Genomic DNA, 27,740 nt, shown 5'->3' with positions numbered 1-27,740 from the left:
GGCATTCCTTTGAAAGCTGCACATTTAATCAAGTTTCCCTTTATCATTTATTCTACACTCCCCTTGGGAGGTATGTTGGATCATTTGATAGCCACCTACAGTTAGTTTTTCTTGTACAATAAAATACGTTTTGTAGTCATTTCACATTGTAGCTATTTGGGCATTTATGTCATTTCTCTGTACTTTTCATACTTTAATGAAATATATTTGGATGCTGGGAATATATATTTTAATATGGACTGCACTACTTCCTAGAAAAGAGAGAATCTGATTCTTTCCTAGGTCCGCATTTATGCTCAGCGAGGTGTCTTGTTTTTAAGTATTTTAGGGAGTTTAAGTTCTCATGACACTGATACTAACCGCATACTCTCAGAACTTTTGTAAGCCTTTAAGACCCATTTACTTTGAATTTTATGGTCTCAGAGCAATACTTCCTTCCTTCCCTCATTTTTTTTTTTTTCAGATAATTTGTCAGATTTATGACATAGGATTTTCTTAAACTTAAGGTTATTTTTTTTAACCATTAATGAGCAAAATATTACCAATTGTTATATGAAAATATATCGGGCCAAAACCATCTTCTGGAAAGTAAATAGATAACATATTTATTATAGTATTTATGCAGGAAATCTGTATTGATCATTCGCTCTGTTGTATATTCTCTGATGACTAAGATTTAATAATAGCTAACTTTTTCAAAACTGAATTTGGAGGCACTTCCATTAAAATTAAGAACAAAACAAGAACACTCAGTATTATTATATAGCATTGTTCTGGGAGTTCTAGTCAATGTAGTAACACAAGAAACAGAAACGGGAAGTGTAACATTTTAAAAATCTTAATTGGCATTATTTGTAGATTATATCATTCTAATTTCTAGAAAACAATGATTAGAATTTATAAATAGAATTTATTATAAAGGCTAAAATAAATGATAGCTGAATACATATAATACGTGAAAATAACTCTCATAAGCCAGTACAGAGTCTTAGTAAACATGAGTACTTATGAAGATTTACCTTTTTAAACTTAGTGTGGTATCATTTTCTTAATAAATTTTGAAGTAAATATTACTCTTCAAAGAAAGAAGTATTACTCTTTTATCATCAAGAAAGCCGTGTGTAGGAACCTTCATTTAATACACTGGTCCCCCCTTATCCACGGGGATACCTTCTAAGGCCCCCAGTGGACGCCTAAAGTTGTGGATAGTACCAAACGCTATATATACATGACTTTTTTTTTCCTATATATGCATATGTATGATGAAGTGTAATTTATAAATTAGACACAGTAAGAGATTTATACAATGACTGATAATAAAATAGAATTGTAATACAATTATGTGAATTTGGTTGCTCGTTTCGGGAACTCCCTTGCTGAAATCTGCGTAGGCTCATAGTTTTCTTGTCCAACGTGCTGCTGTCAGTTGGAACCCGTTTTCCGTTCAGGTCTACAACCCACAAATGCAATGCTTTCTCTGTCTTAACTAAGCACTCTCTCCCACACCGTGGGGATGGGAACTGCCGTGCTCTGTTCTACAGAACAGAGTTTGGCGTTCAGACAAACTAGTCTTGGCCCCTTTTTTAATAGGATGAGTTATAAACACCTTAAACACCTGTTAAGAGACCATTCTTCATGGATCTCACATTTCTGCAAGTCTCATGAGCAGAGGCACTTAGCCTAGCCCTAGATCTCTCAGGTTTTCTCTTATTTTTTCTAAAACTTTATCATTTTACATTTTACATCTAACACATTTAAAATCTTATCTACTTTGAGTAATTTTTACATAAAGTGAGGTTTAGGTTGAGGTTTCTTTCCTTCTTTCCTTTTATTTATTTTTATTTTTTTGCTTATGGAGATCCGGTTCCTCCAGCACTGCTTGTTGGAAACCGTCTTTCTTCTCTTGAAATGCTTTTTCTTTTGCCTTTAGTCAGAATCGGTCGGGTATATTCATTTCTGTGTTCTTTTTTCTATACCATTGATTTTTATGTCTATTCTTCTACCAATACCGCACTGTCTTACTGTAGCTAAATAATAAACCTTAGTATGAAGTAGAGTTATTCCTCTTATTTTAGTCTTCCTTGTCAAGATTGTCTTAGCTATTCTAGGACCTGTGTCTGTCTGTTCATATACATTTTATAAAAGCTTGTCTAAGTCTAGAAAAAAAGTGGCTGGGATTTTGATCACCATTGCCTTAAACCGATAGATCAGTTTGACATCTGTACTGTGTTGAGTCTTCCCACCCATGAATGTCGTGTATCTCTTCATTCGTTCAGATCTTCTTTGATTTCTTTCATAAACATTTTATAATTTTTAGAACACAGAACCTGTATACATAAATATTTCATATTTTTGAGGCAATTATAAATGGTATGTTCTTATTGTTAGTTTTCACATGTTCCTTGTTAGTGTATGGAAACGTGATTGATTTTTGTGTGTCGATTTTGTATCTTGTGACCTTGTTGACTTATTTCTTAGTTATAGGTTTTCTTTTGGGCTTTTTAAATATTAATATTTCTTAGAATCTCCTAAGTAGAAAACCACGTTATCTGCAAATAGACTTTTTTCTCCAACCATATGCTGTTTATTTCTTTTTCTTGCCTTATTTCAGTGGCTAGAACTTAGTGTGATGCTGAATAAGAGTGGTGGAAGTGGACATCCTCGCCGTGGACTGTAAACTTCCATATAGGTTTTTTTACCCTCCCACTTTTCAGTGCCATTGCCTTGAGCATCAGCTGGTGTTACAATCTTCGTTCTAATCATTGGATGTAATTTAGAAGACTCATGAAAAAGCACAGTCTATCGTATTGACCCATCTCTCTTCTCCTTACCGTCTTCATTCCTCCTCTGATGCTCCAGTGTCCCTTCTTTCATCATTTCCTTTCTGTTTGAAGAACTTCCTTTAGTCTTTAAGATGAGAGCTGTGACAGATTGTTTTAAAGTTTTTCGTCATCTGAGAATGCTTTTATTTCTCCTTTTTTCCTAACAGATAATTTTGCCACATATAGAATTTGCAGTTGACAACTCTTTTAACATTGGAAAAATATCGTGCCAGTTCTTTCTGGCCTCCATGGTTTCAGATGAGAAATCCACTGTTACTCAAATTGTCATGCCCTCTATAGGTAACGTGTTGCTCTCTCTAGCTGCTTTCAAGATTTTTTGTCCTTAGTTTGCCAGAGTTTGACTATCACGTGTCTTGGCATGGATTTCTTGGGGCTTACCCTGTTTGAGATTAGCTCAGCTTCTTTAATCTGTAGGTTTGTATCTTCTACCAAATTTGGGGAGTTTTTAGATATTCTTCAACTTCTCTTTCAGCTACACCCTTTTCTCCCTTCATCCTGGAACTCTGATAAGAAGTGACCTTATTTCTAGGTCAGGAGTCAGAAAACACTGGGTCTGAGTGTCTGTCTTCTGTTGGGTGAGGGCATCAAGACACCCTACTGCTGCGTTGTTCTCCCGGCCCTGGAGTCCCAAAGTATTCTGATTTCTTTTTGCCACCTTTAAGAGTTCTCCTTCAGTCGTCTTTTTTGTAACTTCCATAGTTTATAGTTGTGCTTAGCAGAGAGGGGTAGGGAAAATGGATCAGAGCTATTTTGTCCAGGCCGGAAGTTCCTTGTATATGTTTATCTTTTATCTTTCTTTATACAAAAATTTATTTTGAGTTTTGATTATCAGGATTTATATTTAAAAACATAGAACATGATGAATAATATAAGCTTATATTATCTTGGTAAATTTAGATAAATTTAAACATTTTAGTGTATAAACACAAATCCTAGATTAGCACTTGTGTATCGAATTATATAATGATTATCCGGCAAAGTGTATTTTTTATCACGTGTTAAAAAAACATGTTCTCAAGTCATTTTTTGGTCCATTTTCTTCTCTCACAGAAGGTAAAGATTCTGTTGCCACAGTGGTAGAGTGTTTCAAACTACTTTCTTAAGAGCTGAGTAACTTAACAGTTTGTGTACACAAAATGGGTGTTTGTGTAAATTACTATATTTTTCACATTTATCTTTTAAGTATGGGGGTCAGTGCTCTGAAAAGTAAGTTACTGATAATTGAACTGATGAATGAACATTCGGAAGAAAATGTTTCCTGGCAAAGACACACTTTTAGAAAGTGTGTACATGTGGGAAAGCTGCTATACAAAGACATTTATTACCGAACACTTTTTTAAAATGAAAACTATTATTTGCATGCTAATATAAAAATAAACATATAAAAGTTTAACTTAGAGTTTCTTTTCTCTTTCCTTCCCGATGACAGTTAAAACTTTCAGGCTGTTACACTTTCTGAAAAGAAAAACATCTAAACGATATTGAAAACATGAATCGTTTTTTCCTTATCTCGTCCTTTTCATGGCATATAGCAAATAGCCCGTATATACGCTGCATTTCATGTAAACGTGAAACTTTTTATTATTTAAACTGCAGCTAATTCTGGAAACTGGAATGTTGATACTGCTAGGAACATTAAAGACATAGCATTCAATTGTTTTTATATATATTTTTACGCAAAAAAAACCCCTTGTCTGCAAATAAACTTTGTAAAATGTTAGATTATAACTCAGAAAGAAAAGGGCAGCCATATACCAACCCTTTTCCCAGCTACAGACCTTCAGGAACCTTAGAACTTCTGAGGCTTCGAAGACTTTTGAAGAGCTTATTTTTCAGATAAAGAAAATGAGAGTCAGAGAGAGGGGCTTTGCTGAAATTGCATAGTTAAACCAGGCATCAGTGGTCGAGACAAAATGTTAATAACGTGCCATCTCCGAATCTGCTTTAGTATTTTTCTTCTTGGTGGCATCTTCTTTTTAAACCTTATGTCTATATTTGATAAATAAACAGCCAAAAATTTATGGCAACTCAATGAATATTTGATATTACTCTGTGCTAAAATATTTTATCAATGATGAATTATCTTCATTCTTTTGCATATCCATTCATTATTTCATTCACTCAATAAGTACTTACTATGTATTAACTCTATATCAAGCATGATTTTTAAGTATTGGGGATAAACCAGTGATCAAATAAAAGTCTGTTTTTAAGGAGTTCCCACTCTAATGAAAGAAGAAAAGCAATAAACCAATACATAATATTTCACATACTTGCAAGTGCTCAGAAGGAAAATCAAGCAAGGTGAGGGAGAGAGATGAGTGGGAATGCTGCCTGAGGTAGGGCAGTTCTGAATTTGAAGGAAACGAGGGAATGAGCATACAGATATCTGGAGAAAAAATGTGCTGGGAAGAAACAGACCAAACTTTCTGAGGTAGAAGCGTGTGCGATGGATGCAGAGCACCTAAGGGCCCCAGAGGTTGGAGGTGGTCCAGTCTGGGAACAATGGATGGATGTTTTGAGTTTGAGATTTTCTTTTTAACATTTCTTTATAAATAGGCAAGAAACTATTGCCAAACTCCCGGTTAGACCACCAATTTAAATAATTCAAAGTTTATTTAGCTTATTGCATCCTCTAGTTTCGGAATGTCCTGTTCTGATTATAATTATATGTTGGCTCTGCCACTTGCTAGCCATGTTGCCAGGCAGGTCAGTTTGCGTTCTCATCCGCAACGTGAGGCTAATAATACCTGTGCTGTTCTTCGCACGAGACTCTTGTAAAGGTCAACTGACTTACTGGGTTATACAATTATTTCAAAAACTATAAAATGCTCTGGGTTATTATTGGAAGAATGACATGAGGCTTTAAGGCAGGATTTGAAGGATCTGACTGCTCAACTGTGTGAGCATGACTTCTCATATAATTACCAGTATTTTCATAGTACATAGCAACTTTTGTGAAAATGCAGAATTCATAGTATGACCTTTGAGATGGCTACTTGGGATTAGAGCCAGAATGATCATTAAATTAAATATTTAGGAAACATGCATTAGTGTAGACAATTTAGCAAGTGTATAGGTAATCATCCATTCTCATTATCCTTTTAAGGTCTTATCATCTGCGTCTTAGTTACCAAATTGTAGAGAATTGGTGTCGAGAGAGGCTAGGGAACAAGAGAACCAGCATTTGGCGTTCTTTTTATATTGAAAACTGCCTTTCAACTTAAACATTTTCATCTACAGCGTGTTGGAGATACAATTTGTTTTAGGACTGTCCCAGTATAAAAGAAATATTCAGTTATTCAATGAGAGGGAAAATGAATATTCTTTATTTGACTGAGACTTTTACATTAGAAATGGTAGAGATGTGATTTGTAGCAAAAAAAAAAAGTCATATAATTGCACTTTAGTAAAAGCTTTAATTTCAAATTAGAGAAATTTTCTAGACAACATGAAGACAGCAGTAATAATGCTAAAATGAAAATTAGAAATGCATTAAGATAATTTAAACTAAAAAAAATTCATCTAATGTTGAGTATGGTGAACTCATAATTTTACATAAAACAATTCAGTATTTTGATACAACATATTGAATGCTAATGACTCAGTTCTATGAAAAGCTACTATTTGGATTTATTTTGGTAAATAACTTTAAGAACCTTCCTGTGATTTGTTATAAACAATTTTTAACCTAAAGGTTTGAAATAGGTAAGGCATTGAGCTTTAGAAGGGCTTTTTATTTTGGTGCGGGGGAGCAGGGCGGGAGGAAAACGGGGTATTGTTGAATCTTTCCTCAACACCTTGTAAAATTTTTAAAAAGAGTGTTTAGTCAAAATAATAAAACTTAAATTCTTCTGTAAACCAATTCAGTGGCTTTTGCCACCAGTTTTAAGTGTGTATTTCAACTTCCAGGTGGACATAACCGATATCGAAAATGAAGAGAACCGCTACTCTCTCTTTGTGGAGCTCCTGGAGTCCAGTCATCAAGAGGCTGAGTTCCAGCACTTGGTCTTGCTCTTGCAAGCATGGCCACCTATGAGTCGTGACTATGTGTAAGTGTTCACGTAAAATGAGACTTCTTTCGTGGTTTGGTTTTAAAAATGAGTACCTTCAAATGAGCTAAAGGAAAGAAATATATAAAATTAATATTGGCCTTCAGCGGAAATTAAAATCGCTTGTTTGAAATAGTGGTTTCTTTCCATTTCTTCTTGCCTCTAAGCCCAGATATTTTATTCAGAAATATCAGACAATACTTGATAGTAACCTCTGATTTATGATGTCAACAAAATAATTTTGTTCCATTTTTTTTTTTTAACTGGGAAATTTTTCGACTCCCTTTTAACGTGACTGACAATGCTAACTTGAGAATCCATGTGGACTATTTGTGATAATTCCCATTTATTGCGAACACACAATATTATGTGCAATTTACATAGATGATCAGTTCACTCAACAGACCTCTACAGGAAGGTGATATAATCTCATTTTATAGATGAGTGAATTGAAGTTAAATAACTTGAGGCTTCATATGGCTGATAAGTGGAGGAGGCAGAGTTCTAACCAGCTAGTACCGGCTACCTTCACGGCCCATGCTGTTCCCTCCGCGTCGTGCTGAGCCTGCAGCTGCCACTCATAGCTGCGTGAAGTCGCCATCCTACCCTCGCGCCGTCAGCCAGGGATTCCTTTGGAAGACGTGGCCAGAATTCCTCTGCACACATATGCTGTCTGTCATGAACTGCTGCTCCTTGTTGGCAGAAGAACAGACTTTGTATGCTTTTGTGTTTCAGAAATAAGAAAACTATACGAAGCTCAGGGTGTGATTCCCCTGCTGCTTGTTGCTTCCTCAGTCTGTGCTCCCAAGCTGACCTCAGCTGCGCACTGCCCTTAATGTCATTTGTCCTTCTCTGACCCCAGAATCATAGTCATAACCGTATGACAAAGAAAAACTGGTATCAGGTAGCGAATAGTAAGATGTGCATGCTATTAAGAGCGACATTCCACAGTTGCAAACATCATTCATTAAACCAAGCAACTCTGCAGGGAAAGCACTAAATTACTTTTTTCACGATGGAAAAAACCGAGGCTCAGAATGATTGGGCGGCTACCCTGGAACCACACGACCAGGCTGAGAGTGTTTAAGCGACTTCTGTGAGTCACCCAAGTAGTCAGTCGGGGAGCGTGAATGTGAGCCCACATTGCCGTGGCTTCAAAGCAGCCTGTGCCGTCCAGCATCCTCCGGCTGCCTCATCCTCATGCCGCTGGGGGCTTGTCGGTGACACACAGGCTCCCGTCCTCCGTGCGATGTTCTCTCCTCCGCAGGATAGACCTGGAGGAACGCGTCACCCAGACGATGATTGCAATTTGTCATAAGCATTCGACTTTGAAAAGTGTCGTGGTTTTTTTTTTTCCTATTTTAAAATCTCTTCACAATTGTTAAAGCTTTAATCATTTCCAGCGCCTGGCACTTTTCTCCCTTAGAAGCAGCATAACGAATAATCCTTGGATGAGACTAGCTACGGCGATGCTAACCAGATGTACGGTGGAGAACAAAGAAGGACTGGGGAGTGAAGTTTTGAAAATCTGTCGCTCTTTATATAACACCAAGCAGATGCTCCCTGCAGAGGTGAGTGGATATCTTAAGCGGCTTTGCTGGGGGGTAGCCTTTTCCTTATCCAAACTGTCTTATCAGCTGCTGTACCTGAAGAACATTTAGCTCAAGTTACCTGTAGGCAAAGGCCCGTAATTTGTAACAGATCAGATGAAGAAACACAATGCTGAAAAGCTGCTTGGAGGTGGTTTTCTCTCTGCGAGAGCTCCGAAGCAATATTCCTGTTACAGTCCCAGAGTATTACCCAGTTTTCAGCTCCTGTTGGCTACCCTTGTATGTCTCACTCAGGTGTATGTTCTTGGGGGTCGTGGTAGCTTGTGGGCTGTCTCTGTCTGAAGCGGGGTGGTTGGTGACACAGTAGTAAGCATTAGCTCTCCTCCAGGCAGGTAGGTAACTGAACACTCCGATTTTTATATACTTTTTGACATCATTTTAATGAGAATGCATAGTTGCAATATTCATTCTTTATAAACTTGATAAGAAAGCCACCTCCATTTTGACCTTAGTTCTCTATTTGATCCCATAATTTGACTGTCACAGAGGTATTTGTTTTAATATATAAAATTGTACATTATAAAATAAGCACATATTTATTATAGCCCCCGGCTGTGGATCCAACCTCGGCAATATATTGTTTGAGCAATTTACATGTCTTAAATTTAAGCATTTGGATAATGGCACTCAATTGATTAATTGGTTTTTGAGTTTCTACCACATAGGAGATAAACTTGAAAATAAAATTATAAATATGATTCTCTGAATTCTCATCGTAATCACTCAAGGAAAATATTCTCATTATGAATGCACATTTAATGAATTGTTTTCTGAATGAGGGACTGCCTAAGTATTTTTTGATTAAATTTTAAAATATTTAAAGACGTCTTCCAACCTCCAGAATGGCAAGGTTCTTCTCTAAAATATTTAAAGTACCACCACCAAAAACAACATCCTTTTACTCCAGTGGTACGTGATTGGCTTGTATCAGCTGCTTATTTTCCTGTGATCTGCTCTGCTCTCTTGTGAGCGCCTGGAGGATGGGGACCATGGCTGTGTCATGTCTGTTTCACCCACGGCAGGATTCAAGCACTGATTAGAGTGGGGACTCAACGCAGTTTATTCCCCCACCCCAGAGTAGGGCATATGTAAATAACCTATGCGGTTCATCTTTGCCTTAACATAAACTAAGACCATTGTTAGACTAGGATCAAATGCCAGAAGTGTCCTAGCAGTTCTATTGAATCTCGGTTAGGAAAGCAGTTTAGGATCTGTCGTTACTGTCTCACCGGCTGGTGGTGATAGCAGGAACTGACATTTGCTGGCAGTCTCGGGCTTTCATTTCCATTGTCTCATTTAACCTCCTCTACCACCTGTCAGGAAGTTCCTTGATCTCCATTTGATAGCTGAAGAAATGGAGGCTCTGATGGCAAGGGTCTTGCTCCAGGTCACTGAGGCAGTAGATGGTAGGTCTGACTCTCAAACCAAACCTCTGCGCTTAAATGCTAAAAAACAAATACTTCCAAAGGAGCCATTCTTAACTATACTTGGGGTGTTGCATATTGAATGTCTGTCTTGTGTAGTTGTTTAAGTTTTATGGTCAATTTTTTCCCTTTTCTATGGTACTTCCTTTAAGAATGGTCTATACAGTCTAGAGTCGACATTGTCAGCATTCTAAAATGGGTCCCCAACCCCCGGGCCATGGACAGGTACCATCCATGGCCTCCTGGGAACCGGGCCGCACAGCAGGAGGTGAACGGTGGGCGAGTGAGCGAAGCTTCATCTGTATTTGCAGCCGCTCCCCAGAGCCAGCATCACCGCCTCAGCGCTGCCTCAGATCATCAGGTGTTAGATTCTTATAGGAGCACTGGCCTCTGGTGCCAAAATGGTTGGGGACCGCTGTTCTAAAACAATAAAAAGAACAACACATTTTTCCCTCTATAATGTAAGGGTTTTAGGATCTTTGTTATCACCTAGAGAAGGTGTTTTTTTTTGTTTGTTTGTTTGTTTGTTTTGTTTGTTTTGTTTTTTAAATATCCTCATTGGTTTGGTTTTACTGTAATTAGTTCTAAGGCAAGGAACGTAAGTTAGCTGAGAAACATGGCCACTGTGTCTTTGACCCTGACATACCATTAGCTACGTAATCAAGGTTCGATAACAGTTATGTTACCATCTTTTAGCCACCGGGAATGGGTGATAGCAACCTCTGAGTGTCCCTAGCAACAGTAAGTCCTGTCGGCATTACATTTAAAGTAAGGACATAGAGGAAAAGTGTGTTCTTCTTTCTATTGACCAATATATAATACGTTATGCTTTCTGTTTCTTATTTTTCTAAAAGAAGAGTGGATGGTTAAATGAGAAGTTAAATAGCTATAACAATTTAACTCCTGTGGTTCTACAACTAGGTTGAGCTACTTTGAAAAATAGAGTAATCCATTAAGCTTCTTTGCAGTGGTCCTGTTTGATCTCAGAATTGTCTGCTCATGATTCCTCGGTGCTTTAAGGCGATCAGAATAGATTAAATGCCCATGCATTAGAGTCCTCCCCACATGCGCCTCAGAGGGGCAAGGCCTGTCCTCCCCGTGAGGACTGGGAGCACTGAGGGGCAGGGCACGTCAGACGCGGTGCAGGAGGAGGAGCCCTAGCAATGCGTGAATGGTACCGCTTTACTGCGGACTGGGCCACAGCCTGATCTGTGACATGAGAAAAGCACCGGGCACTCTCGACCTCTGCTTTCTGGTCTCTGAAACAAGGGCCTAGACTGGATGGCCTCACAGGGGACCCCGCTTCTGTCTGCTCTCCGAGGCCTCCGGACCTGTGAGGAGGTGCAGCTGAGGCTGTCTGTTTACTGCTTCATCCGTAGCACGCAATTCACTACCTTCCAAAGTCCATCATCTCTTGGGGTGGGGAAGAAGGTACTGGATTGAACCCCATTTTTAAGTAGGTCATTATTATTTCTCTTTTCCAATTTGCTGATGTAAAAATAATTATTATCAAATGAGTTCTGTTGCCACAGTGACTTTTCTTCATTTTCTTTATGTTGCTTCAGTTTCTTTTAATGGGGTTCACTTATGGATTTTTTTCCTTAGGATGCTGTGATTAAGGGAACTTTGCAAATGTATATACTATTTTTATTGATCACTAAATGTGCTCAGATATGAATTAAAATTGTTACAAAGGAAGGGACATTATGATTACAAAATGGAAAAGTCTTGTTAAGTTTATTTTACCACATTTGGAAATTCCACGATCTAATTTCACAGCTCCATAATATTTAATATCACTGTGGCAGTAACATTAGCCACGACTCACTTTTTTTAATCCTCCACCTGTGGTTGCCCCACTCCCTGGTTTGCGAGGTACGTTTTCTAAGCACACAGGGATTTGGGGAGCTGCAGGAAAGGAACTCAGAGGCATCTTTGTAGGAGATGAGGTTTTCCTGTGCCTTTTGAAGCTGAGACTTAAAGGATAAAGAGGGATTAATCAGACAGAAACAGCAGAGGTTACATCGTGTGCAGAGCCCAGAGATTTGAGCAAGCCTGACACTCATCAGCTGTACCTGCCGTTCAGTACAGTAGCCACTGGCTGGGGGTGGTTCTTAAAATTAAAACAAATTAAGTACGATTGATTAAAATTTAAAATGCAGTTCCTCAGCTGCGCTAGCCACACTCAGATGCACACTAGCCACGTGTGTCTTGCGGCTGCCGTGGTGGCCAGTGCACATTCAGACAGCCCGTCCAGGGGGCACTGTCTGGGGATCAGGATCTGGGGTGCAGGTGGTGGGCGTTGCTGTAACATTCGAGGAGGAGGAGGGTGAAGGAAACAAGTCCTGTGTGGCAGGTGGGCTAGACTGTCATGCACTGGAGTTTGTATTTCATCCTCCCAAATATTTTCTGCAGATTTTGGCACCCCAGGTTAAAAATCTGCATTTCTCTTTGGCCCAGACCCTAAGTGAGACGCCTCTGTGAGTCCCGTGTGCTGTAAGGCACGCAGAGCACTTTACTGAGTTAGAATCCAGAATGTTCGAAGTACACACTTTACAAAACTATTACCCTGCCGATATCATTTGCACACAAGTTTGTGTAGCACAGCCTTCCAGTCTGAAACGTGCAGGCCTTGCTGATGCCCAGCAGACACATGCTCGGTAAGAGAAAGCTTAAAAAAAACTACAGCGAGTGGAATTCTGAAGTGGCCTTTATCCTAAGCTCCAGCTAGGAGCTTCTTCGTGCCATCCTTATTTTATCTATGGTTTATAAGAACGTAAAGGAATTATGAAACTACAAATTTGAGTTTTTTTCTGATGTGCTGGAGGAGCACAAGAGAAAGATCAGTCTGATGGAGGGCGGGATTCACAATTCTTTCTAGAACAACTTTTGCTTTACATAATGAGGTTGCATTCATTGTCTGGCCTTGGTCTGAGAGTTCTGTTCTTTATGTTACAGCTGAAGTCAGGACACTGTGGGAGCATGTGACTCAGCAGGGAGGGGTAGCTTGCAAACTTATTTTTTTATTCTTTTGTCGTAAAGGATTATCATTTGTTATCTTGTATAAAAGCCCGCTCGCTCTCTGATGACTGGTTCAGCTAATATAATGAGCTGAGAATAAAATTCAGATACGTCTGTGCAGATCAAAATACATTTTGATTTTTCTAGACCACAGAGAGTTTTCATGAAGATGGAATATCTTAACTATCAGGTATTCAGTTCACCTTGACATTAGAATTATAAACAGGTTTTTAAATATTTAACTTGCTGATTTTCTTTGTTGCAATGGATGAGAACGAGATACGTGATATTAACAATTGATAATAGTTCTTGTTTTTTAAGCATCTAGTATATGTTGAGCATTGTATGTTGTTATTCATTAACTCTTTATCACACCCACATCCACACACACACACACACACACACAACACTGCAAAGTAGATATAATTACCTCCATTTTACTTATGAGGAAACCAGGGCTTTGCGAGTTGACAATATCTGACAGTCCTGTATCCATCCAGTGGGATATCGTGCAGCCATTAAAAGCAACATCATAGACGGATGAATGTCTGAGAGCTTGGAAAGATGTTTACAAAATACTGTGACATGAGCAAAGCAGGCACCAAACAGTAAATCAGCGTGATCCCATGTGTGCTTTACACACACACACACATGCACGCGCACACGCTCAGGGCGCGGGGAAGGCAGTGTGGGGAGGCAGCGGACCGCGCCGGGGTGCGAGGGGCGGGGCTCCCTGCCGTCCCACTCACACTCGCGCTTGTGGTTTCAGGGCGTGAAGGAGCTGAGTGCGCTGCTCTGGAACCAGTCCCTCCTGCTGCCATCCCTGAAACTGCTCCTCGAAGGCCAGGACGAGACCCTCCATGCCGTGGCCCTGGAGCACGTCGCCAGCGTGGCCGAGGTATTCCCAGCGGAATTCTCTGTTTTATGTTTCAGAGAAATGAATGAATATTGTCGTTCTCTTAAGTAATATCCATGATTCGTTTTAGACTGTTTTATCGACAGTATTTTCGGACCACAATTGCTATTCCTGTTTTGCCTAAGAAGTAGATAATTTGTTTATTTTACAAACATTTACCAAACAACTCTGGTTTACAAATATTTACTAAACCAGATTCTCTGTCTGGGTCCAGAGAATACAGATCTAAATAGCGAAGCAGTTTCTCCGGAGAAGTAGTGTGTTAGTCTCTTTAGGAAAATGTCTCAGCAGCCCAGGACTCCGGGGGACTAGTGCTTGCCACTTGGACTTTGGGGTGGAGGAACTCTTAGCATCAGTCAGGTTTTCTGTGCCTGGATGTGTGTTTGCTTATCTGCCAATTAATTAACGGTGAGAAGGTGCCCGCAAGTCCTGTTTACTGGCACCATCTGAGATCTCAAGCTCTCACTTCCTGTGGCCACCTACACCACCACTGCAGTGACATCTGGGCTTGAGGGATGATGTGGTAAAGACAGTGCTCGCCATTTCTGCGTCAGGGCTCGTTACTTTGTTATGATTAAGGAAGAAACTCACTCTTCCCTTTTTAAATTTTACACTTTAGAATCCGATAGCTCAGGGTTGTGTTTTAATGAATTCGCATTGTATGATTCTTACTGAAACCCCTCTGTAGGGAGATCATTCTTTCATTTGAAGTATTTGTGTGTATAACAAAAATGTAAGAGGTTATCTTCCAGGGATCAGAGAGAGGAGGAGAAGCCTAGAGCAGAGGTACATGTTTGCCTCACAAGACAGCGAAGAGATTAATGAAAATACAGTTGTATTGCTGACGACAGAGATACGTTCTTAGAAACGCATCGTTAGGCCATTTCGTCAGTGCGTGGGCATCATAGTGTGATCTTACGCAGCTCTAGATCATCTAGCCTACTACACACCTGGGCTGTGTGGCACAGCCTGCTGCTCCCGGGCCACAAGCCTGTACAGCATGTTACTGTACCGGACACGTGTAGGCAACTGTAACACAATGCTAAGTATTTGTGTATCTAAACATATCTAAGCATAGAAAGGATACAGTAAAAAAATGATATAAAAGATAAAAAATGGTTTACTTATATAGGACACTTGTCATGAGTCAAGCTGGCAAGACTCGAATTTTCTCTAGGAGAGTCAGTGAGTGTGTGGGGAGTGGATATGAAGGCATAGGACATCACTGTCCACTACTGTAGACTTTATATACTTTATAAACGCTGCGCATAGGCTGTACTATATTTATAAAACAATATGAGACTAATCAAGCATAAGGGAAAACGATGTAATCAAGAGATGCAGTAAACACGAGATGTATGAGGCTTCTGCTGGTGTAACATGGTGTCTGGTTTTACGGCAAAGTTTTTTTTTTTAACAAGTTCAGAGAGCACACTCTAAATAACGATAAAAAGTATAGTAAATACATAAACCAGTAACATAGTCATTTATCATATTATTGACAATTATGTACGGCACATAATTGTATGTCCTGTACTTTTATATGGCTGGCAGTGCTTTAAGTTCGTTTACAGCTGCAGCACCACAAACATGTGAGTAAAGCGTTGGTCTGTGGCTTTGCGATGAGTGTCATGTCACTAGGCGATAGGACTTTTTCAGCTGCATTATAACCTCATGGGACCACCTGTGTTTGTGGACCATCGTTGACTGAAATGCTGTTATGTGTGCACGACTGTATGTCGTAGACATAAAATTTTGTTAATGACAAAGGATACGGAAAGTGATGTATACGGTTACAAAAAACGAACGTACTTGCATTTGGAAACCGTCGTAATGAACAAAATGAGAAAAATCTAATGCCCGTCTTCATTTCGATATGTTTTTGAAATACATAAAGCTTCTGTAAAGACTTTTGTGGGTTCCCTTCATCGTCACTGATAATCGATCATGGCAGGGGCCTCTCTGGGAGCTAGACTGAAGAAGGAACTTGCGAGATTTGTCTATTTGTGCTAAAGTATAAGTAATGTTGGGAATTTACAAGAAACGAAGAAGTACAGTGAGATTTTTTACTTACCTTATTTTTTTATTGTACATTCAATAATTAGAAGAAAGGGAAAACTGAAGAAAATCAGGCTGCAGATTTTCGGCGCTTTTTTTTCCCTCGCCACCGTCCTGCACCGTATGAGTGCCTCTGCGCAGGCGTGTTCACTGGGCCTCTTGGAGGACGAAACAGTGACATATTACACGTTGCCTTTTGTATTCGCTGTGCACAGAGCCGTCTCGATCCACTCCTGAATGCCACAGGCTTGGATGTCAGTTTTCGTTTTAAGATGCTCTATCTCAAATGCCATCTGTCAGAACTGGAAGTAGCACTGGGGCTCCCTAACTGCTAACTAGTCTTGCTACCCTCTCCACACACACAATTAAAAGAAGAAATCATGTGGGGACACTGCAACCCCAAGTAGTCTTTTAAATGACACTAATTTGACTCCGTAACATTTTCACCTGCACGTTTGATGGGCAGCGTTGTGCTGAAACTCTGTGATTTCGAACAGCCCTGCAAACGGCGGGTGGTTTGCCAGGGGCTGTGATGATGACGCCCCAAACCTCTGTGGCCTTCAGATGCAGGGGTGCGGAGTGCTGAGACGAGTCACTTACCTGCTGCTGAGACCCTTTAGGGATCCATTCATGCGACTTAATTGTAACGTCTTCACACGAAGCCGAGTAGTCACACTCAGTAGTCACACTGAGTAGTCACATGTGGCAACCGTGTGGCCTTAAAATATGTTCACGGAATTACTGAGCATCTTCAGCCCTTTTGCATCCTCAAAGAGCAAAAGTTTTGCAGTTTTCCAGTTTTTAAATGTTTTTTTAAACTTTTTATTTCGAGGTCATTTTATATTCACGTTCGGTTGTAGGAAATAATACCCCTCTCTCTTTCGTGTCCCTCACTTCCCCCCACGGGTGGCACCTGCATCCTTACTGTAAAATGCTGCAGCTGGGACTGACCTTGGTGCAGTCTCGGGCCGTACTCAGAGTTCACGTTTTACACGCACTCATCAGTGTGTAAGTTCTGTGCCGTATCTTCACGTGTGGATTTGTCGTCCCCAGCACTGTCCTCAAGGGGCAGTGTCTTTTCATCATTAGAAGGATCCCTCGTGCTACCCTTTACAGCCACGGCCACCTTCTCTCTCCCCCACCCACCCCGCAACCAGTGGCAACTGTTATTCTGTTCTCTATCTCTGTAATTTTGTCATTTCGAGAATGCTATATGAATGAAATAAGACATTACTATAACGTACCATTAGTTCTCCCAGCACTATCAAAAGGTCACGTTACACGTTCTAAGGGAAGAATTTCAGTGGGCCTCTTTGCAGGACTCCTGTCCAGCTGTTTTTAAATCATACTTGATATTGCGGTGGAAAACGTAAAACGTTTGCTTTCTTTTTTTGTTTTTATTTTGCTACTCACTCTGTTCATTTGTAGGGTGCTGAGTTCATCAATAACTTCAGTTCCCCCCCCTTGTTGGTTGGGTGGTTCCTGTTGACATTAAAAGAAAAAACATCTGGCAAAGGGGCTCCTCTGACAGGTGCCGCTCCCCACAGTGCGTGGGTCCAGGTGGAGAGACACCTCACTTGCCTGCTGGGAGCGTGTGTGGTTTTGCCAGCTTTTCAGGTGTTTGCAGTATAAAGGATCCCGCTTCAGTGCCGATGCCAGCACTTACTGGCTTGTTCTGCAACAGCGGTACGCCCTTCTCTGAGCTTTTCTGAAATCGCAAACCTCTGGTATTGAGTCACCTTTTACAGATGGCCAGCGGCCTTTTTCCTTGGCCAGACATAGAAATTCCTTCTTCGAGATTATTTTGTTGATGAATAATTAAAACCCTTGTTTGGCATGAACTGCTAGGTAATCCTCTCCGTCAGCCTTGGGGGCTTTAGAGCTCACATTCAAAACCGTGTTCTCTCCAAGAGGGTCTCCCTGCTGGTGAGTCTGAAGCTCATCTCTGGCCTGTCTTCTACCAAGCGACATCTCTTGACTCATTTTATCAAAGGAAGCAGATGTATATTTGTAACAGTTTGTGCCCTGAAAATTCCCCATTTCCCAACGCCAGATTCGTGGTGGCTTTTGCTCTACATGGCGCCCTCCTCAGGTTCTGCCCAATGCCTCACCCCACATCCCAGGGACTGTCCCGGATGATGGGTGGTTCGTGGGGTTATGAAGGGAACCGTAAGACCTTTAGCACTTGATCAAGGGTTTCTCCCTGACGCTACTAGTAACTTCCATCTTCAAGCACCAACTCTTTGCCGGGTGTTGTCATAGGCCCATCCTCGTTTTATGTTATGGTCCTGTGAGAAGGTGTCATCCCGGCTTCACAGATGGAAGCACTGAGACTCAGAGGTCACACGGCCGATAAGCAGCCAGAGCTGCAATTCACACCCTGGATCCAGCTTTCAAAGTCTGTGCTCAACCATACGGCTTCTCTTAACGCAACGAGGTGAGATATGTTATATTGAAAAAAGGTTATCTCTACCGAGAATGAAATCGCTGAAAGCGTCTTGAACTGTATAATATTAGGTCTGAAAAAGACGAAGGGCAGAGCTGGCCTAGCAGCTTGCCCAGGGTTGGGTGACTATGTCACCTGGGCCCTGGTCAAGCATGGCTGAGGGTGGAGAGCCAACTGGGCGCTCGATGCCATTTTTTAAATAGACCTCTTGGCAGGAGAGCAACCCCGGAGTGAAGGCTGCGCCCTGTACCTCGGACGTGGCGGTCACAGCCCCACCCTGCGGAGCTGCTCGGGATCCATGGCTTCCACACGACAGCCTTGCACATTTTAATAAATGTGATTCTCATCTCCTTTGATCTTGTCACGAAGCCACCAGGACCTCCTTAGGCGTCACTCACAGAAACGGTGTCTAGGTGGGAGGGAGAGCCTGGGAGGTTCTCGGAAAAGCGTGTTTGGATTAACAGTATATAAAACCATGAAACCTTCCTCTCTTTGTTCCCCCGTTAACTCGGCCCAGATTTCCAGCTGATTCGTCTCCTTTCTCCTGCCCGAATCGGCTCGCACTTCCCCCTGCCCTGGCGGGCCTTGGTAAAGGGAGTTGGGCTGGGGTCCTGACAAGCTTGGTTGTCATCTGCACGTCCTTCGGTTCTAGTCCTCAGGTCAGCTGGTTTTCTTCTAAGTATCCAAACCAATTAGGCTGAAGTGATTTAATCGTACAAAGAGGAATCAAGCAAGTAGATGCAGTTGGTATTAAACTGACCTCTTTTTACAATCACTGTTCTTTTGGCTCTTTTCGTACCAGGCTCTTTTTTCTCAGAATTTCAAGCGTATCTACTTTTTTCTAAATATCATTTTAACCTGAGCATACCTAGATATGTTGCTTTTACCCATCATCATTCACCCTCAGCCTGTGGTTGGTCTTTTCGATGAAGGAAGCTCTGCGACCGCATATCTCACGACTTCTCAGCTGGATGCCTCTAGCGACAGGCAGCTCACTCCCTGTAGGTTAACCTATTATGTTTCTGGACGGCGTTGATGTTTGTTTGAGTTATTTGGTGCGACCAGACATATCAAGCACCCGTTGTACACAGCCTGGTACTATGCGCAGGAGTGAGGAATGTTGTAAAGATGAAATGAAATATCATCCCAGCGTTTAAAGGAATTCTCTCATGGGGAGATTGGCGTATGAAATCAAAGAATTAAGTAAAGTGGGAAGGGTGTCAATACACAGTGTGGAGCTATCGAAACCCAAGGCCCCAAATGGAACATTTGATTATGGTCATAGTGATCAGGCTTGGATTTTCTCAGGTTCTCTAGGTCGTGAGTCAGATGCGTTACCCTAACTTTGGTTTCAGAAGAGGTATGCTGCTAAACCCATGGCAGGCGTGGAATGGCTGGGAAATGGAGTTTCAAATATCATTAAGATAACAGAGTACAAGAGATTTTCTCCAGGCGTTTTTCTTATTCCAAGTGTACACGTGTGTTGCCCTTTTATTTTTCCGCCCTTACAGCTGATATACTTAATAAGTTTTATTAGTAATAGAACATGTAACAATGAATCAAATATCCTTTCCTAAAGTAAACAGCGAAATAATATTGAATAATCCTCTATGAAGTAATTGAAATGAGGTCCTGCATACATTATGCCACTGGAATTTCAGTTTACCTCATTACTGCAATTACGCTTAGCTTCATATAGATCCATAAAATCAAAGATTTTATTTCAGAGAAGGTTCATTACCTAGTGTTGAAACAGGAATTAAGCAGATAACATTTTAATGGTTTGGAAGGCAGTAGTCCTTGGTGCTTTAATAGATTTCTTTCCCGAGATCTGCAAAATTTCATTTATTCTCAAAAATTAATCACTGACAAAGAAGAAAAATCACTGATAGAGGCGGCAAGCATTTTACTCATTTTATGACATATGTAAGCCCCTTCCTTTTCTAGAAAATGGTTTATTCCTGATTTGTAATAACTTCAGCTATTTCTTGAACTTGAACTCTACACCAGGCATTTTGCTAGGCACTTATAAAGCATAGATTATGTCAGCCTCCAGAGGTAGTCTATGTTTCATATGCGGAAGCTGGGGCGAGAGAGATTGTCTTTAACAAGGTCACACGGCTGTTTAGAGAAGCGACTGGATTGGAACTTGGTCTCTAACCCAAAGTCTGTCTTCCTTTAACAAGACCACACTGCCTTTTGCTCTTATTCAGTTATTTGATCAGAGGAATTAAATCAACTAATCCTCCTGGACCTGTCTCATAGTTAAACATCCAGCTGTGTCCAAAAATGACAGAATATATTTTCTCCCTTAAGCTCTTACAGCACCAGTCAAGCTTATGTCAGGGATGTGTGATTTTTCACGGACTGTCTACCAAAGTAATTCCTGATCGATTAAAAAGTCAGATTTTTTAAAAGTCAGAATATATATTTTTTTCTCCAATAATTACGTGTGTATATATTTATTTCCCTCAAGGAATTATAACTTTTAAATTTTAAAGCAATAGAAAAGAATCGAAGGAGCAGATTCTTTCCTGGCAATACAGAGATGTAAAACTTCTATAAAACAACAAATAACCAAAATAGAATTGTAAGCAACAAATTGGAATGTTCACTATGACTAAAATCAGGGTTAATATTTAAGTTCCCTGAATCCTTTATGTGTGAAAGGATGATGTTACAACTCTAACAGATGAGCAAAGTATTTTCTTCTCACAAGAAAAAGATAAAAATGATAAAAAAGAAGAAAAAAATCATCGTTGGAAATAGATTCAAATTAAAGCATTTTGAGGTACCATTATATATCTCCTAAATTAGCTAAACGATTTTCTTTTCAAAACAGTAACATGCAAAACTGAGACACTTACAATGAAAACTGATATCCTCCTCCGCTGATTATCACCGCTGCAGATGGCACAGGACATCGCTGTCTGACTGCCTTGTACTCATACCCACAGCCAGAAGGGCGCCCGTATGTTAGTCTGCTCGGGCTCCACACCGAAGCACCACAGACTGGGCGGCTTAAACAGCAGATATTGATTTTCTTACAATTCTGGAGGCCAGAAGTTCAAGATCAAGGTGTCAGCAGGATTGATTTCTTTTGAAGCTTCATTCCTTGGCTCGTAGATGACCATCTTACCCCTGTGTCCTCACATGGTTGCCTCTGGCCTTATGTGTGTTTTATACCCTCTTTAAAAACACCAGTCAGATTGGATTAGGACCAAATGACTCATTTAACCTTAATTACCTTTTTAAAGGTTCTGTCTTCAAATATAGTCACATTCTGAGGGTACTGGGGGTTAGGACTTCAATATATGCGAGACGAGGGGTTATAATTCATTCTGTAACACCCCGGTAATACCTCTCCTTGATCATTTATTCTAAGGAAATAATTCAAATAAAGAATGGATATGCACAAAAAGTCACTTGTATTTCAGTAATATCAAACAATTAAAAGCAGCTGAAGTATTTATAGCAGAAGTTAAATAACTTGTTATATTCATACAGTAGACTATTTTGCAGACATTAAAAATTTTAAGAATGAAAACTATAAAAATGTTTTAAAAAGTCTCGTAATGAGAAAAGTAGAATACAAATATGTGATTGTGAAAAAATATCTGTGCACAAGGATAATTACTGGAGAGGAAAGGAAGGTAAAGTTATTTCTTGTGGTGCTCTAGATATAGGTGACTTGCTTTTTTCAAACTATTTTCATCATTTTTTTCCTTTTGTTTCAAAAAGAAAAAGTATGTTGGATCGAGTAATGGGTAGTAAGACAGTACCAGGCTTCCATGGTAGGTAGTACCAGACTTTTAGAGCCTTAAGTTAGAATTTTAGGCAAAAACAAGAAAAACGAAGATAAGTTGAGACTTCACTGGTTAGTCTAGCAGCTCAGCGACGTGGCGATCATGCCAGAGTCCCTGCGAAGGCTTTGGGACGCCAGGCGCTCTGCTGTCCTGTAGAGGACTCAGCCTGGCCTTGGTGTCCTGAGACAGAGGGCGGGGAGGTGGCAGGGAGCCGGCTGGCTCCCTGTGACCTCGGGCCGTCCACGTCTTCTCTGACCCTCTTACAGTGCGCGTTTGGCAGTAGTTCCTGACAGAGGCCCTCTTACTTCCTGACAGAGGCCCTCTTACTTTCTGCATTCTTTCTCTTTTGACTCTGACCCGCACAGAAGTCTTGTCCATGCTGTATTTCCCTTGCACGTGACAATTATTAAGCCTGCTCTGGCCATTCTGTCCATCTCGCAGAGAGCCAGCGCCAGGGAGGAAGAGAAAGGAAGTCAGCCCCTTCCGTTCTCCCGCACGTGACGATGAGAAGCTAAGTGTCCCTGCAGCTCGGTGGAGGTCCGCAGGCCTTCACTCTGCCATGTTTCAGGGGACCTCTGAGTGGACCGGAAATGCTATATTTCATTTTCAGACTCAAGCCCCAGGCCTCCTCAGCCGGGATAGGAGGTCAAGAGCTTTAGGAGGCTAGACGCCTACCCTGTGCCTGCCTGCCCACCCCTGACTCCCACCCTGCCGGGACATGGGCGGCTGGCTGTTCGAAGGGCTGGCCACAACCAGTGGGAAACCAGTTTCAAGGATGTCGCTGCACTGGAGAGAAACAAGCAGAAGTAGGGGTGAGAGGAACAGTGGCTGCGGGCATTGACAGAACCCCTGTCTCTTCCCCGAGCTGGGAAAATCCATCACTCCCTTTCTAGGGGTCTTTCGGGCCCCCAGATGGAGGTCTCGTGAGCAAACAGAGAGAATAATAAAGATGTGCTAGCCTTGAAGACTTATGCCGAGCAACAAAGACAGTATTGCCCTGCAGTGTTTGGACTCTGAGCCTTTTATCTGTGTGTTTTCTCAAACATTTGCCTGCGGCATCCGGGCACACACTGTTCTCTCCTCCAGGGTTAGGTGGAGGGATTCTTTATTTTTAAGGATGAACCAAAATAAGGACGAGCACAATGACTCAGATGCCTCGCGCAGTGCCACCGCGAGAGGATGCGAGCCCCGGGGTTGCCCAGTCACCCGTGGACCCAGCTCACCCACACTGTCTGGGCATGGAGGGTGCAGGCATGAACAGGGGCGTCAAGATCCTCCAGGGGAGCCCGTTTCTGGAGGGCAGCAAATAATAAATAAGCAGACTCGTCAGATGAGGGCTCCTAGTCCAGCTCACCATTTGGCAGCCGCGTGACATTCAGCATGCGACTTCGGCCTCACTGAACTCAGATTCATCTGTCAGAGGAGACTGACAGTCTTAAAGGGGTACTTTAAGGCTTGGGGAGTGCACATGGTGACGGTGAGGGCAGTGCCACCGGGCTAAGATTCTCGTTTCCTGCCTGTGAAGTGAAGGGGAGGTTGGGAGGTAAGAAGGATTGTGGAGCCCGTCAGCGCCCCCCGGTGGGGAGGACTGAAGGCTCTCCTGTCCCCTTCAGCAGGGAGGCTAGTCTTTGGTACCAATTGTTTTTTTCTGCCATTTAGCCTCTAAACACAAAAGCAAACAAAAAATGCTGAATTGAGTTCAAGCCCAGTGTCTTCCCACGTCGGAGGTGGGTGAGTTGCGTGTACCAGTGTTGAGGAAGACGCCCGGGGTTTGCTGGGAGAGTCTCCAGTCCAGAGCCCACCTGTTCAGGCCCGCTGCAGATACTGGGTTCTTACCATGAACTCGTGAAAGTGTGACAGAGTTCAAGGATTATCACTCAGCCGTTTAACAAATACTGGTTAAACTGGATGATGGAGTAGAAGGCTGATAAAATCTCTGTGCCTCAAGAAGCTCCCAGTCTGGTGGGGAGACACATACGTGGTACTGTCATACAGCAGGACGAGGGACACGCACGGTGTCTTGGTGTGTGGAGGAAGGAGCAGCCAGCTTGGCCAGGAGAGTTAGAATGTCACCAAGAAGGTGGCACTGGAGCGGATGTTTATGTTGGGCTTCGAAGCATCACTGGGTGGTAGGACAGACAGACACTGTCTGACGGTGGGCGGTTACTTCCTCCCGGAACTTCTTTTTGTTTTAATTCTTGCGTCCAGTAGACGTTGTTGACCTTCTCATCTCAGTAGCCTTTCCTGCTTGTCACAAAACACGCAGGAAGAGGACATTGTGCACAGCTACATAATGCAGTTGGTCTAAACATTAGTTAATTGGCTTTAAAATGCCACGTTATTTCTGAGATTCCTACAACGAAAATTATGAAAAGTGCATGGTGACATGAAGAAGAACATGCCGCAAAGCTGCTTTCTGCCACCACGATGGAAACGAGCTCGGAATTCTGATGTGTGATTAGTGTTAACTTGATTCCTTACAAAAATACCGTCAGCGGTATGAAATAGGACGGTCTAAGCTAGGTGTCAAAGCCATGGGAAGCTGTACTTAGATTAAGACCAGGGCGACACACAGAGGATATACAAGCCGAAAGAGCTTAGAAAACATGTTTTAAAAGGGCAAGTTTGGTACTAACCGTTCTGGAGTTTTAAGAACACATTTTAAATATCTCCTGCCAGTTATCCTATTTATATTAGTGGGGTTGGCAGATATATCTTCCCAATGGAGTAGAAAAGAAAGTTTTCTTGTTCTGAAAAGAATGTTTTTCATGTGGATCCGCATTCAGGGGAGTGTCGGGGTCACCGAATACAGACCACGGCGAAAGCATGAATGAAACGGTAAACGTGGTTGTGAAAAGCCCAGGCTTAGAGGTCAAGGTTGACCTCAGTTCAGATTCTGGCTCCATGATACTGACCATGACATTAAGCAAAATTTTACACCTCAGTTTCCTAATCTATAAAACGGACAGGTAAAAGCGCTGACGAGAGAGTTGAATGGGGAGGACTTGGCGAGGGGCACGTGCACAGTGTTCCGCGTGGCTCCTGGCGCGCGGCGTACGGTAGCGGTCTTCGTGATTCGAGGGTGCTCTTGGTCTGTGGCCATGGCTTGGGTTAAAAGGAAACCATGTCTGTCACCCCACAGCTTGATCTCAGAGATGCTCATGCCCCACGTGTGCTGTCTGGAGCAGGCCCTGTTACCAGGGTAAAGGTGTTTATGATAACAAAGGCCAAGGGGCAGCGCCTGGCGAACCCGCGGGGAGCGTGTGGCCGTGTGACGCGTCTGTTGGCGAGCAGTACGCTTCGCCCCTCTCACGTCTTGCCTGTCTTATTTCTCGAAGGTGAATGACTCGAACTGTGACCGAGAACTTCTTTCCCTGCTCCTGGACGCCAAGCTGCTGGGGCCGTGCGTCTCCACAGCCTTCTACCCGCGTATCGTTGAGCACCTCTTGGCCAGCCAGCAAGGGCGCTGGGACGCGGAGGAGCTGGCCAGAGACCTGCGGGAGGCCGGCCACGAAGCCGAAGCGGGGTCGCTCCTGCTGGCTGCGAGGGGGACTCACCGGGCCTTGAGAACGTTCAGCACGGCCCTGAGCGCGGGCCGGCACTGGGTGTGAGCGCCGGCCCGCGGCCCACGCGGCCTCGATGGCGTCTCACTCCTAGGCGGACCGGCGTCCAGAGCCAATGCTGTTCCCAGAGGCCACGCCTGGGCCTGTCCACTCTTCTCGGTGGTCCCAGCAGATTGAAATAAAGCTGTACATAAACGATGAGCAAGCTGCCGTTTTTTAAACTTTTTCTTTCTTACAGTGACTGGTTAACATACTTTATTATTGACTAAGAGAGACTCGACGCTTTCTCCTATTTTTTTTTTGGTGGGGGGGTACTGCCTTTTGGGTAGAATATAATTAAAGTGTCTAAAAGTGCAGACAGGTGGATGTGGTGGTGGGTAGGAGAGGGCGGACCTGGAGTCCACCTGTCTGAACTTCAGGCTATCGTGTATAAAATGAGGATTATATTGTTTATCTCCCAAGGTGGTTGAGTGTTATGTGAGGTTGTGTGTCTGAGGCTCTGTCAGATACACAGGAGGGGCCCCAAGAAATGTCATCCCCGCTTCTCCCGCTGGTGTTACAGTATATGAGTTGTGATCTTAAGGCCACAGCCAGATGGTCGGTACCAGCATGTGAGGGCTGCCTACTCAGGTAAGGCATCTCCAAACTTACCAGCATCACTATATGAGGGCTGACAGATTTGCATGTCTGCGAAACATCTGTAAAACCCGGGTGGATGGGCTAACGTAGCCAGCGCACACACTTGTCAGAGGCAGGATAGGCACATCAGGTTCACTGACGTGCTTGAAGCTGGAGGCTCAGGCGGAAATTCTGGACTTGGCTCCCCTGAGGCTCTCACACCAGAAACAAGCCACGGCCACAGCCAGGCAGCCGCTGCGGGGAAAGAGCAGACTCTGTGACGAGTGTGCCGTCACAGGGTGCCACTGACACACACTGGTCTCTACCTCGATCCTCAAGAAATGGAGGGGAGGAGGGAGGGTGGCTGGGTGTTCATAGGAAGGTTTAGTTTAGATAGATGAGATGAAATCATATAGGACAATACTTCATTTTAAGGAGCAATTTTTAATCAGTTTAATTCATTTGAAAAGGCTGCCTTTGGTCGGTTTTCATATTGTGCTGTCGAAGCCGGCGGGCTGAGTGTGACACAGCTCGCTGTGGATCTTTGATGAGGCAGCCTCGTTCCCACACTTCCTCCCCACATTGTCACCGATGTTATACACACACCTGCCGGGTGTACTGTCTGCATGAGAGTGACACCAGCTCACCTCTCAGTCTGTCATCCTCGTCACTGGCTTCATCTCATTTCTGCTCCTGTGGGCGCAGCTACACGGTCCTCTGACCACCCCCCAAAAAAGTTTTTATCATCGTTGGAAGAGATCGACTAGCATAATAGACTTGTGACCTGTTGTCTACCCCAGGATTGAGTTTCTTGCTCGACCCAAACCTTTAGCAGCACCTGGAATTTGGGAATAGCGTGTACGAGCCTCTAAAATACTTCTGAGGAGAGTGGTCAGCATGTTCCTCCCAACTAGGTAACGTCTGTCTAGACAGACCCATGAGGCCAAAATGTCCTTCAATTCCGATGGCAGCATCTGTGCCAGATGGCGTTAAACCACTGCCAGGAAGCGTGACTACTGGTAACTTTGGTTTTCTCTAACCTTGCAGCCAACGTCCGTCATTTCAGGTAATGGAAAACATCATGTGAGCAGTAGTCTGAGATACTGTGGTCCGTGTGAATGGAAGCCATTGGGAAAGTGTGCCCAGGGATGAGTGGGGTCTGGAGTGAGCCTCGAGTATCAGGTAGCCTTGGTGTGAACACTGTGAGACCTCCAGGTAAGCCACTTGTTACGACCCTCATTTTCTCATGCATAGTAGGGATCATAATGCCTTCCAAATATTTACAACTAAACAAAATAATGCTCTTGTATCACGGCCACCCAGTTCGCTCTGTGCCTTGCGGGAACCTCACTCTGCAAGGAATTCCTCTCTGTGTTGACGATG

At 42.6% G+C, this 27,740-nt stretch overlaps 1 protein-coding gene across 2 annotated transcripts in view; it reads left to right on the top strand.

The window, feature by feature from the left end:
* Positions 1 to 25,940, top strand: part of NBAS (neuroblastoma amplified sequence) — a 250,417-nt gene extending 224,477 nt beyond the window's left edge. For both annotated transcript variants that reach the window (XM_006910241.3, XM_025045807.1), the window contains exons 49-52: positions 6,756 to 6,895; positions 8,322 to 8,466; positions 13,720 to 13,848; positions 25,515 to 25,940. In XM_006910241.3, the coding sequence (XP_006910303.1) occupies positions 6,756 to 6,895; positions 8,322 to 8,466; positions 13,720 to 13,848; positions 25,515 to 25,787 (687 nt within the window). In that variant the 3' untranslated portion in view covers positions 25,788 to 25,940. The remainder of the gene's footprint in view (positions 1 to 6,755; positions 6,896 to 8,321; positions 8,467 to 13,719; positions 13,849 to 25,514) is intronic.
* Positions 25,941 to 27,740: the final 1,800 nt, after the last annotated feature.

This window comes from Pteropus alecto, unplaced genomic scaffold, assembly GCF_000325575.1.
Source record: "Pteropus alecto unplaced genomic scaffold, ASM32557v1 scaffold61, whole genome shotgun sequence".
Classification (NCBI taxonomy): domain Eukaryota; kingdom Metazoa; phylum Chordata; class Mammalia; order Chiroptera; family Pteropodidae; genus Pteropus; species Pteropus alecto.
The sequence above is the reverse complement of the archived record's forward strand: the minus strand, read 5'-3'. Positions and strand labels throughout refer to the sequence as shown.